This window comes from Bactrocera dorsalis, chromosome 2, assembly GCF_023373825.1.
Source record: "Bactrocera dorsalis isolate Fly_Bdor chromosome 2, ASM2337382v1, whole genome shotgun sequence".
Taxonomy (NCBI): Eukaryota; Metazoa; Arthropoda; class Insecta; order Diptera; family Tephritidae; genus Bactrocera; species Bactrocera dorsalis.
In genome coordinates, this window is record NC_064304.1 from 18,335,708 (window position 1) to 18,348,323 (window position 12,616).

Sequence of the window (12,616 nt, forward strand, 5' to 3'; positions counted from 1 at the left end):
AAGTCGTAACTCACACTGGCGAGGTAGTACAGGGCTCTAAACCCGATTTTTCCAAGAATTTCGCATGTTTTTGTATAAATCTCGTAAATGACAGGAGCTATAGAAAAAATGTACATGACAAATTTGTAGGAAATTTTATTTGCTATAAAAAAGATCTGATGTCAAACTCGCTATCATTAATACTTCTCGAGTTATTCAGCTTTTTAAGTAAGGTTGTATGCAATTTTCATAGATTTTTTAGTATATACCATCTATAAAAATTTTAACTGAAACTGAAAAACTGAAAAAAAATTAATAGTAAGAAAAATAAAACACCCAAAAATATATATATATTTTATTTTTACATTTTCCAAGCAACATTTTCAATAGTAATTTGACTAACTTGAAATAATTCAGTTTTCGCTTTTTTCATTTCTTTGAATACACAAGCCTTGAAATTTATTAAAGTAATGAGCAGTCAGTTCCAGCACAAATACGAAGCTCGCAATCAGGCAGCCGAAGAGCAATGTAAATGTGGCGCCCGAAATGTTTTCTATCGTTAGCTTTTGTGGTGGTAATTTGTTGATGTGCCCCGAGGCCAAGTTCAGCATAATTTCCTGTGTTTGCCGATTCAAGTATTTTGCCACAATCTGAAGGTTCAAATAAGCAACATATTTTTATTGTTACAAACTTATTTATGAACATAAAAAAATTTCATAAACACAAGTTCGAGTTTGAGCCTTTCCTTTTTTTAGTAAGCGAGTTTATGGAGATAATTGCTTCAGTAATTCAATGAAAGTTGAAATTAGCGACTATGGGAAATCAAAGTAAGTAAATTTAGAGCTTTCGAAATCCTTTGCATGATATACAAAGTGGAAATTATTGATGACAAAATATGGTCAATTGGAGCCTTGCTTTTAATAACATATAAATGCACGGTTGTACAAACAAATCTCACGTAATCGTCAAATCTGACTATAGACATTTAATTACACTTCCTTGCCTTTCTTTCCCAATGCACGAAGAGTCCCGTTTCAACGCACGCGCGTATATGTTTGTCGAAAAGCGGCATCAATGGCCAGCCCCTTATGGAGACAGCACGGGTCCAATCAAAGTATAAATCATCTTTTGATACCTTAAAAAGGGTTAAGATTTATAGATATTTCTTGAAAATAATCAGGAAAAATTACGATTTTTGTTTCTAAAGCAGGCGCTGTAACATAATCACCAAAAGAAAAAGACCCACTCATAAGACGTTCGATGCCCAGCCCGTAGTCTGAACGAAAGCTGGCATTGTATAGAAAATCATAGTCGCGCACTTCGAATTTCTCGGCCATTATTTGCTCTTTCTCGATATTTGAGCTGTCTATAGTTTGGACCCATACAATGGATGGCGCCGACCAAGTCCAATCCGTTTTCGACCATTTTTCCATAGTATCAACAGCTTCGGTGAATAGCGGTACGGTTAGTATGGATTTCAATTGACCGCTATAGGTGTTCTCTAAAGTAATAGTGGCACAGAGTATCATCGCCAGAAAGAAACGGGCGGCAAACGTGTTTAGACTTTACAAATGAAAAAAAATTAATAAATGTATCTTATGAAATACTGGATAGAATGAACACATTTGATAAATACATCATGAAATAATTAAGGCTTAAGATTTTTTAGTTAACTTGATTATTCTTAATCTGATTCAAATATTTTGCATTTTTATATAATATCCCTTTCAGCGCAACCTTTGGGTGGTCTACTATAGAATATTATGCACGAAAGCTGCGACAAAGTTTTCAATAAAGTTTTCAATAAAGTTTTCGTGAAGCTTTCAAGGAAGCTTGCGATGGAGCTTTCAATGAAGCTTTCGACCAAGCTTTCAATGGTTTCGACAAAGCTTCTAAAGAGCTTTTGATAGAATTGTGACTCTGTTTGACTGATTTCTAAGTAATTAGAGATAGTAATTAAACTCAAGCTTTTAACAATCAAATTCCTAAATACCAATTCACCTTGTCGGCCCGGATGGCTGTTGTATGAAAACCGCAAACATATCCAATGTCGCTTGTCCAAATGCTGTTAGATGTTGAAATTCACACTGTACACCCCTAAGCCATTTGTCCAGCAGCGAGGCTACAAAACGAATGAGATACATAACGGCGGCACAAAGTAGAATCGTCAGTATTAAGAAAATCCAGAGGGCGTTACTGAATGGCATTATGTTGGCACGCCAAGCGGGAAATTGTCTAAACGACAGATTGAAAGAATAAAAATTTAATTTGCACTTTGGGTATAACCCTTTGATTTACGAACGCTTACGCAGGCGCTGGTCCCAAAATAGCTACAGATGATCGTGCAATGATGTTGGAAGTTTCCGTGATGTTGTTGTACCAGTTGTAAATGCAGCCGATGGCCACTTCGACATTTTGTGTGTACACATCACCCAACATACCGGTCGCGCTCTCGTTTTCATAAATATATCCCCAGTTATCAGCACCATCTACGGTTGGATAAGCGATAAAAATTACGCTCTGGAAATTATATCTGTTTAAACTAAAGTAGTCAAAATTATAGGGAATTGCTTGCCTTTGGTTTTTGTTATATAACAAATTCGTATAGAAATTGTGAAAGTATATATAGAATCATTGGCCCAAAAAGTTTCCTTTCCGCTTAAGAATGTTCCTTTAGAACTGGCTTACCTTCAAGCAAAAGAGGCCAAAATTGATCAATAGAAGAGGGTAGCGTTCCAACAGAATAATGCGAGAACTTATACAAATTTGATGACCAAAAGAGCCAAAATCTTATGCAATTCGAATGGGACCAAACATTTTTAGAACGTGGAATTAATCTCCTGCCCGAAAGAAGACAAAAGGTGTTGGGTCAAAATAGAGAATATATAATTTCATAAAACGTTTTACACAATCAAAAAATAGGGTTTAAATTTCACTAAAGAAAGAAATTACTTAGTGAACGACCCATTTGTTTTGTCGGCAGTTTTCTATGAAGGCGTTATACCTATTCACTTCTGTGAGAATGTAGATAAAACTGAAGAAAATGCGCCCGAAGAGGCAGTTTTATTAAGAGTGATAAAGCAGCTAAGCAATACTCACTTCGATGGATCATCATAGGAAAATCAGGAAAATTCTGGCTCCAGCACACAAGGCAAAAACCACCCAGCATTGGCTTAAAAGCAATATTCGTGGTTTCATAGCAGCAGATGATTGGCCATCTAGAGGTTCCGATTTTAATCCATCGGACAACAATTTGTGCTTATAGTTGGAGAACATGGCCTGCCGAGTGCCTCACAGAAAATTGGAGAATCTTAAAACATCTCTTGTTCGAGTAGTATCAATAGAAACTGTGATTTTGATCAATGGCGGAAGCGTTTTGAGGGTTTGTGTGAAGCAAAAGGTGACCATTTTTATTACAATTTTTTAGATCGCTCGTATAATATAAATATGTATTATTAAAGAAAACTAACTTTATTAAAAGATGTATTATATTTTAATTTTTATGACTACCTGAACTTGTAACAGAACTTACTATATTTAAGAGTATAGAGATTGTCATACACTTCTCTTGTGCTTGCTTACCCTAATCTCGTATGAGTACTCCTACTATACGTTAACTTTTAAATAAAGACCCTGATTTATTTAGTTTGTACTTACATGGTTCCAAGCGTATATGACAATTGCGCACTTCACAGAAAGATTTCATAAGCTCTGCTTCAGAACCCAAATAGGAGATAGTACGACTGTAATCGCTGGAATTTAACGCGTCAACATCGCCTATACCAGCCGGCTATTAATTAGGAGGGTTTTTAACTTATTAATTAGTGTGCTATATTATTGTGTATACATGTATGTACTTAGTCGTATGTACAAGTATATATGTATTTATGTAAGGGCCTCACTTAATTAATATACTCTTTATTGAATATCAAATTATTCAGCGGAAGCACATTCTCTTTCTCTCCATTCATTAAAGCAGAATAATTCGGTGCCGCGAACTTAATGTAATTTTTTTTCTGGAGGCTCAATCTTTTTTTATGTTCGTGTGAAATTTGATCTCCATATGTCAATTAGTGTCAGTTTGTTTCGCATATTTTCCAGAATTTTCAATCAGCAGACATCGACTCAGTAGATTATGGTTAAAGTTTTCGTAAAAGTTTTGGTAAATGTTTTGGTTAAAGTTTTGGTTAACGTTTTGGTTAAAGTTTTGGTTAAAGTTTTGGGTATGAAACATGTCAATACTAAAGGCGTACTAAAATTCCTGAATCTTTTGCAAAACCTACGTCGAGTGAACGTCAAAAAGAAATGCTTGATAACAACTGTCAATGTGTTTTAACGTGAGTATCTGCCACTTGTAGGCTCAAATCCACGGTGTTTTCTATTGCTAGAAACACGTAGATCAGTATAATGCGCCGATCAACGCCCCAAAGCATAAGTGCATGCACAACACTATACCTTGGGAAACCAGAGCAAAGTGTCGCAACACACTTATACTTTGGTTCCAATCGGTTCGGGTGAAAACCAAAGAAAACACCCTAGCCACCTTGGTCGGGTACGAGGCCTACCCAAACCTCTGCCGTACTCTGGGTCCGACACCCGGCCGCGATGCGACTCCACATTGGACAAAAGTCCTTCCTGCATTTAGGTTTAAACCACAGCCACCACGAATCTCCCCAAAGGGCCGAACCCAATGAGCAGATTGGAGCGAACTCCAAGGGCAAACTGCTCCCCGTGGTACCATGTTTTAGTCTTTGGTATGACCTGTAGACCACAGTGTTACCTGTGATCTACTGCCAGTCGGGGACCCTAAGAACTCCTAGGAATTCCTAAGGACCCGGCTGTATGATGTATTGTACATCATTTCATTTTTGTGTTTGTTATATAATCGCAAACCCATTTAAAGAATATGATATCATTTCAATATAGCACTTTTCTGACACCTCTGACCATGCCGACATTCAATTAAACCAGACACGTGAATGTCGGACATAGTGCATTTGGATTTTAGTCGCCTTTTACGACAGGCATGCCTTACCGCGGGAATATTCTCTATCCCCCTCCCCGCAGGGGGATGCTTGATAACAGTAGAAACCAAAATTCGTTTGAAGGTACTGCGGGCCAACTCGGCGACGGCTTATAACATGTTTATGAAAAATTGGATTAAAGAGTGTCATGCTTTTATTGGCTTTGGAGCCTTTTTTGAAAGCGATAATAAGGGCTTGTCAGTCCGGTTCAAATTTCTAGTAGGAAGTGAACTTCGAGGTTGCAAACTATGGGCTTTTCAATGAAGATACTTCAAAGAAGTAAGTGCATTTAGTGGAAAAGTAATTGGTTTTTTTTCCATTTGTCGTCTTAAAGTGTATGAAACGGTTTCTATAAAGTTATTAGAAATTAATTTAAAGTAGGCTGTTATAGTAAAAAAAACGCGAAATACTATATAAGAGACACCCCAACGTACATAAATGCTATGAAAGCACATGTCCGTCAAGTGGCTGCGGAGTTTAGGTCATAAAGCATTGTCAATGTTTAATGAGCCATCGAATTGACTAAGTTTTAATGTCTAAGTCAATTTAGGCTGACCATAAACGCATAACTGTAAATGCAAGATGAATTTTCCTCGATTGCATCGGCAATTAAATTAGAGATTACAAGCGATTTAAATTAATCGAACTGTCAACTAAACGAGCACACAACAATAGATATTTACATGAACAAGAAAGCACAAACACATTGGTTATTAGAAGAACATCAATACATAACAGATAAATCAGAGGCATAAAACTGAGTTAGCACATCTGCATATATTGAGCAAACACAAAATCTTATAATAAACAAGTTTAGGCAAATAGCTACAAGCGCTTTATTATACACACACACACACAAGATCAAAAGAAGTAAGTCTTCGAGTTTTAAAGAGCTATGTGAAAAGGTGGACGAGAATCCGTGGGGTGATGCTTATAAAATAGTGATGGCGAAAATCAGAGGGGGAAAAAGTCAAGCACCAACCTGTCCGATCCTCCTAGAAAAGGTGGTGAAAACACTTTTCCCAACGCAAGAACCACAATCGAATAGAACGATAACGACCATGATGGAATCTGCAATTGTAAGCGAGAAGGAGGTAATGGAAGTGGCAGAGAGATTTGGCAATGCAAAGGCTCCAGGACTTGATGGCATCCCGAACAAGGCACTGAAAATTGCCATCAGCCATAAAAAGAGGGCATTCGCCGAACTTTACACACGATGTCTGAATGAAGGAATTTTCCCGAAGGTATGGAAGAAACAGCGGCTGGTTCTGCTACAAAAGCCGAACAAACCGGCTGGAGAGCCGAGTGCGTATCGCCCACTCTGCATGATCGACACGATGGCAAAAATACTAGAAAGATTGATCTGCACACGACTAGAACGCCACCTAGAAGAAGAGTCTCCTGGGTTATCTGAAAACCAATTTGGATTCAGAAGGCATCGGTCCACTTTAGACGCAGTTGGAAAAGTGACGGACATTGCGGCCAAAGCCATAGAGGGCACCAGATGGATGTTTGGCAATAAAAAATACTGCGCAGTTGTTACGCTGGACGTGAAAAAACGCTTTTAACTCGGCATACTGGCCACATATACTGAGAGCATTAGAGGCAAGAAACACCCCGGGGTATCTTCTGAGGACAATTAGCAGCTATCTGTCTGACAGGCTACTGCTGTACGATACCGATGCAGGTCCAAAAACCTACACGGTGACTGGTGGAGTACCACAAGGCTCCGTACTAGGTCCATTACTTTGGAATGTGCTGTACGACGGGGTGTTACGATTACCGCTGCCAAAAGAAGCACAGATAATTGGCTATGCGGACGATATTGCTGTAACGATAGTAGCTAAAGAACTCTTGCAAATACAGAGCATATGCAATGAGACCGTGTCGAAAATCAAAGACTGGCTTACGAGTAACAAGCTGCAGCTTGCGGGTGAAAAAACAGAGGCAGTGCTCATCACGAGCAGAAAAAGACTAGAAAACGGTCACATTGAACATTGATGGGTATAACGTTGTAACGCAAAATTCCTTGAGGTACCTTGGCGTTATGATCGATACGAGGCTCAATTTCAAGGCGCATATTGAAAAGGCCTGTGGTAAGGCGGCTAAAGTGACTGCGGCTCTGTCGAGGATCATGGCAAACATTGGTGGCCCAAGCCAAAGAAGGAGAACTCTGTTGGCCAAAGTTAGTCAGTCAATGCTTATGTACGCAGCTCCCATATGGGGGACAGCCCTGCGTCAAAAAACCTGTGTAAATATGGCAAAAGCTGCGTCCAGGTTATGTGCCCTGAGAGTTGCCTGTGCGTTTAGAACGGTGTCGCACGAGGCGAGTGCTATCATATCTGGTCTTATGCCACCGGATATAATGGCCTCTGAGTTAAGCAGAGTCTACCGCAAAACAAAAGCAATGAATAGGCGCCTAACGGTCGACGAGCGTAAAAAGGAGAGGAAGGCAAGTCTCGATGAGTGGCAAAAGCAATGGGATGCGGCAGATAAAGGAAGATGGACCCATAGATTAATTAAAAATGTATCAGCCTGGATTGACAGACAACACGGGGAGACAGATTTCTACTTAACGCAGTTCTTATCGGGCCATGGCTGTTTCAGGGAATACCTACACAAATTTGGCCACGATTACGAAACACAATGTTCCTTCTTTTTCACCTGCTCCAGGTATGTAGCAGAGAGAGAGACCATAGAAAAGCTGAAAAATGAAAGCATAACGCCCGATAACATAGTGAGTCACATGCTGCGATCACAGCTGGTGTGGGCTAAAATGAAAGAGTGGACCGCAATAGCGCTCCTAGAACTTAGAACAAAAGAGAGGCAGCGAAGAAGCGTAAGACCACATGAATAACCCGAGCGGTAGGTCGTGAAGGGGCAGTTATCGCCCAGCTTGGTCCTGCGAAGTAGTGCCTAACGGCGGTCCCGCAGGTCCGACTACAAGCTACAGCAGCCGGAGTTAAGGGTTTAGTACGTAGGCATATTGTCTCGCAAGTCCAGAATAGGTAATTATTACTGTCTGGGCGTGGTCCCGAAAGAGGTGCACCCTAGCGGACAATATGAATCGTGCATGCTACCAGTCCCACCGTGGTAGTATCTTTATAAGATTCCCCCTTCGGAAACAAAAAAAAAAAAAATAAAAAACACACACACACACACTTTCACATAACTACGCAAAATATATGTGCTTGTGCTGTACCGTTAAGTCAACCATTGTGTGCGAACAAAACTTTCTGATTCTGTCGCTGTCGTCACGCTGTGTTTTGCTGTGCTTTCTTGCCATTATTGCTGCTGTCTAACATATACACTATATATAGTCTTAGCAAATAACTTGAGAACACTCATAGCACACGCCCACTAACACGTGTTTACATTTAAATTGCGAACACACCCCCTTGCCTGTGATAATCCACCAGCTTCAGCAGTTGATACGCCCTTTCCATAAAGTCTCACACCGAAAAGTGCTGCTAGTTCTAAGCTTAAAATAAGTATACCGTTAGCTTTGAATAACATACCACATAATTAGCCACCACATATGGTATGTATGTAATGGAGCCGACACGGATTGTGCGCCCTCGCAGATTGTTAACTTTATTTGGGTAAAGTTCGGCGTTCCGGGCAAAAGTTTCGTTCGGCAAGAATGCGTCCAGCAGCAGCGCTTCTAAATTGCCGCTGGCGCCGACAAACTTTTGTGTCCACAGTTGGATGTTGATGTCGCGGTGCGCGCTTGGAGATGCCGTGGCGAGTGTGGATAACGGCATTGTTGTAGTTGTTGGTTTAGTTAGTTTAGTTGTTGCTGTTGTATTGGTTATTTGGTGAGTATACTTTGAATTGACTTTTGTTTTGTTAGAAATACCTTGTGGGTTGTCGCTTTGTTGTGCCGTGAGCGTTTCCGGTGTCACCATAAGGTGGTGCGGGTAAACTGGAATAAATCAAATATAGAAGTATTTACAGGAATAAACAATGTTGTTGGTCGTTGTTGCAGTAAAAGTAATAATATGTGAATAATTAAGTTAGGCTACTGTACTCGCTGTTTGTATTCTATGAATGTTTGGTGCTAGAAGTTGCAGCATGATCGAACGGTAAATACTTATATAACGAATGTTTATTTATATGTTTATATATAAGTATATCCTTTAACTTTGCTGGAGAAAATATACAACAATAATCGTAGAAGCATCAAAAAAGTGCTGAAAGCAGTGGGGCGTATACGTTACTTTATTCAAAATATTTACAAGTGTGTACATGCTTTTTAAATGGGTTTATGCAAGGGAGTACATACTTAAATATGTTCAAATATAATAATTTTTCATTTATTGCATTAAGAAACTAATAAGTACAGTTATATTACGGACGTTATATTTACGAGGGTTGCCTTTTATATTTCGGGATTTCTCTAAAACAAATAATAAACTTCGAAAATTGCTTTTCTTTTTTTGTTGTTTGTTGTTTTTCAAAATATTCTCCAAAGATTTATATATCTTGGCATGTGTTTGAACCAATTATCGAAACACTTATGTCACACTGACTGAGCTATCTCCAAAACAAGCCTTTCAAATGCATCAACCGCCTCGTCAGGTGTTGAAAACCGTTAGCAACTAAGTTTATTTGTTACGTATGGGAATATTAGAAGTCACTCGGTGCCGAGTAAGGACTATACGGTGGCTGACTCATCAAATGTTTTAAGTGCTAAAAAATGCAGTTGTTTCCTTGGATGTGTGAGAGCTCGCATTGTTGTTGAAGAGTGATCCAACTGCAGCGGTTGGTTTTTCTAATTTCTCGAAAGACAATTAGCAAACCAATGGTAGGTCTAGTTTTTTGAAAAAAAAACAACAATTTGCTTCATGCGCGAGCAACTTTTGTTGAATTCAGTTCATCTCGAAGAACCCATACAGTCGACTGCCTTTTACTTGCGGACTCATATGCATAAATCCACGATCATCACCTGTCACGTTGTTACAGACGTGTTTCAAAGCATAACAAACACGGGCCAAAATGTATGCTGGTCTCAATAATGCTCATAGTCGTTTCAAACTCATGACAGGTCACATGTCGATCTTGCAATATCAGTTTAAGCACAACAAACTTGAATTAAGTTCATTGATGCACTGTTCAATTAAACTTTTTGGCCGAGATGAATATTTTCAATTACTGTAAACAACACAAATAGCGCTCGTATTTTGGGTGCGGAATCAAATTTCTGGTGCCGGAAAGTTCAGAATGTTAGGAAAGGCCTTCGGTGTTTGGTTATATTTTTTGTTTGGTTATTATTTCGGCCTAAGAAAACTAAAAGCACGATTGCTTCCAAATTCACTAAATTTTTTGAAAAACAGCTTCGCGTTAACGTCTGCGATGCAAGGCTTTCCGACTACCAGAATGCCATAAAGCCGAAGAAAACACGTCAAAGTAGGTCAAAATTAACGTTATGTTGACAGTTTCTTCGTTTATCGAGGTGTGGTGCATTCCGAACTGTTTCCAAACTGAAATCAAGGAATACTATTTGCGTCGTCTGCGATAAGCTATTCCTAAAAATAGGTCGGAATTATAGGCCGACAGTTCTTGGTATTTACAGCACCGTCGCATACTGCATTGATTCTTCGTGAGTTTTTCGCCAAAGTTTCAGCCAATATCTTGCCGCAATCACCGTATTCGTCTGATTTAGCTCCGTGTGACTTCTGACATTAAACGTGAATAGCTATACGCATTGAAGGCAACTCCGGAACTTGACCTTAAAAACTGTTTCGAGGATTGGAAAAAACGTTGGCACAAGTGTATCGGAGCCAAGGGGGAAGTCTTTTTTATTGAAAGTAGTATAACCATTTTTTGGGATGATTTCCAAGGAATTTAGAAACATATAGCAAAGAGCAAGGTAAAATGAAAAATAAGGCGGTTTGTTCATCTTAAAGTCGTATCTTAATGATATAGAAGAAAAACAACACCAATGGCTGACCATTTCTACCTATAAGGGTTGTTAGATTTCGATATGTAACAAAAGCCGACAGGCCTTATTGCGGCTTGCGGTAGATGTCGTTATTTACTCGTAAAGTGCATTTTGGTATTTTAGCCGAACGGCAGTTATATCCGTTATGTATGTCATAAAAATACGAAATGGCAACTTTAATGTATAAATTATATATTTTATCGATATACGAATTCTCTGGGGTTGTACATATTTCTGTACGGTACGAAAAAATTACATACAATTTATCATGCAAAACTTTCCTACGTGAAATGAAAACTATTTTTTCAAATGTAGAATTTGTGCATTCATAGCATTTTTACTCACACTGCAGTATCTCGGTTGATAGCAACTCCTCGGGACGTTCATGCTCACAAAAAAAGAGATAAAATTTATCCTTGAGGCGTAACTCCGCGTTGCGTGTGGCAAAGTAGCGAGCGTGCAGGAAACGCACTGTGTCCGAAAGAATGGTGATGAAACCCTGCGAAAAATATTACACTTGAAAATACTGAAGAATAAACATTAATGCAAGAGAGATGGATGTGAGGAGAAGGTAAGCGAAACGCACTCAACGCACTAAGTACGCATTCACACGCGAAACTCAAGAAAGCCCCAACGAACATAAATGCAACTGTAAACATACGCACTTAAGCGGAGACAAATATACTAAAAGCATAATAGGCGAGTGAAGGCTGTCAGCGCAGCGCTGTTATCACCGTTGTTTGCGAAGGAGGCAACGCGACGCTTTACCCACCTCGGTTACAATGTCAACGGCGCGCAGCACACACAGCTCCAACTCATCGTTGTAGGCCAAATTGTCAGCGCATGTGTTGTTGTAACTGTCTCCGCAGTTGCTGCTGCGACAGCTAGCGCTGCCACCGCCACTGCCATCCAGTTGACTGACATCAATCCATTGCAGTCCAATTAGGCGTCCCTGCTGGGACAGATTGCGGAACGCCAGCTGCACCGCCTCGAGGTATTCCCGCTGCAAGGCGCTGTCTGCGTCAACGCGCCCATCATGGACAATCAGCACTGAGGAGAATTGTGCGAAGTATCTTTGTACTGGAAGAGAAAGCAAACGGGCCTCAGTGGCAGTAGCAGTTTGCGACACAGATAGTGACGGCTGTGAAATTCAAGCGGCGGCGGCATGTAAATTGGGTGCTAACGGTGGCGCAGTTATTTCCAGTAGCCGTTAGCCGGAGGTATGCAGTAAACTTACTTAAGAGCTGCAACAAAGTTGTGACGTGCGTTTGCGTGTGTGTCGGCCACATTTCGTTTGGTTGTTGTAGACTTGTTGTTGGGTTTTATGGTTGCTTCTCCGGCCGTTTGCTTGTTGCTGTCGTAACGGTTTTTATGCATCTGCTGCAAGTTGACTTAAAGGTTGCACTGCTTTTATACCCAGCCCTGGGCAAGCATGAATGTATTAAATGTTACCTTCGCATGCCTTGTGAGCGAACGGAGGATCCGCGTAGGAAATGGTCATTTAATTGGTCTAAAGAGGGACAATTTGCCGGGAAATTTGTTGATATATGAGCTATTTTCGCAAATTGAAAAATAATTGCTATTTAAACAGTGAGTTGGTGCACATTTCAGCTGTGGAAAAGGAAGTAGTTGGAAACAGTGGTAAATTGATTTGGTTTAATTTTTAATG

General features: G+C 39.8%; 1 protein-coding gene across 2 annotated transcripts; it reads right to left on the reverse strand.

Annotated features, from left to right (window-relative positions):
- Positions 1–332: 332 nt before the first annotated feature.
- Positions 333–12,339, reverse strand: LOC105225754 (uncharacterized). 2 transcript variants are annotated; one of them, XM_049448338.1, is made up of 11 exons: positions 12,185–12,339; positions 11,720–12,027; positions 11,293–11,446; positions 8,863–8,928; positions 8,522–8,802; positions 3,637–3,769; positions 2,288–2,468; positions 1,981–2,214; positions 1,170–1,542; positions 983–1,114; positions 333–629 (listed from the first exon to the last, which is right to left on the reverse strand). In XM_049448338.1, exons 1-11 carry the CDS (start codon positions 12,234–12,236, stop codon positions 393–395), a joined length of 2,151 nt encoding a protein of 716 aa, XP_049304295.1. In that variant the 5' UTR covers positions 12,237–12,339; the 3' UTR covers positions 333–392. The 2 variants fall into 2 exon arrangements, with proteins under 2 accessions (XP_049304295.1, XP_049304294.1); XM_049448337.1 differs by having other exon boundaries at positions 8,522–8,928.
- Positions 12,340–12,616: the final 277 nt, after the last annotated feature.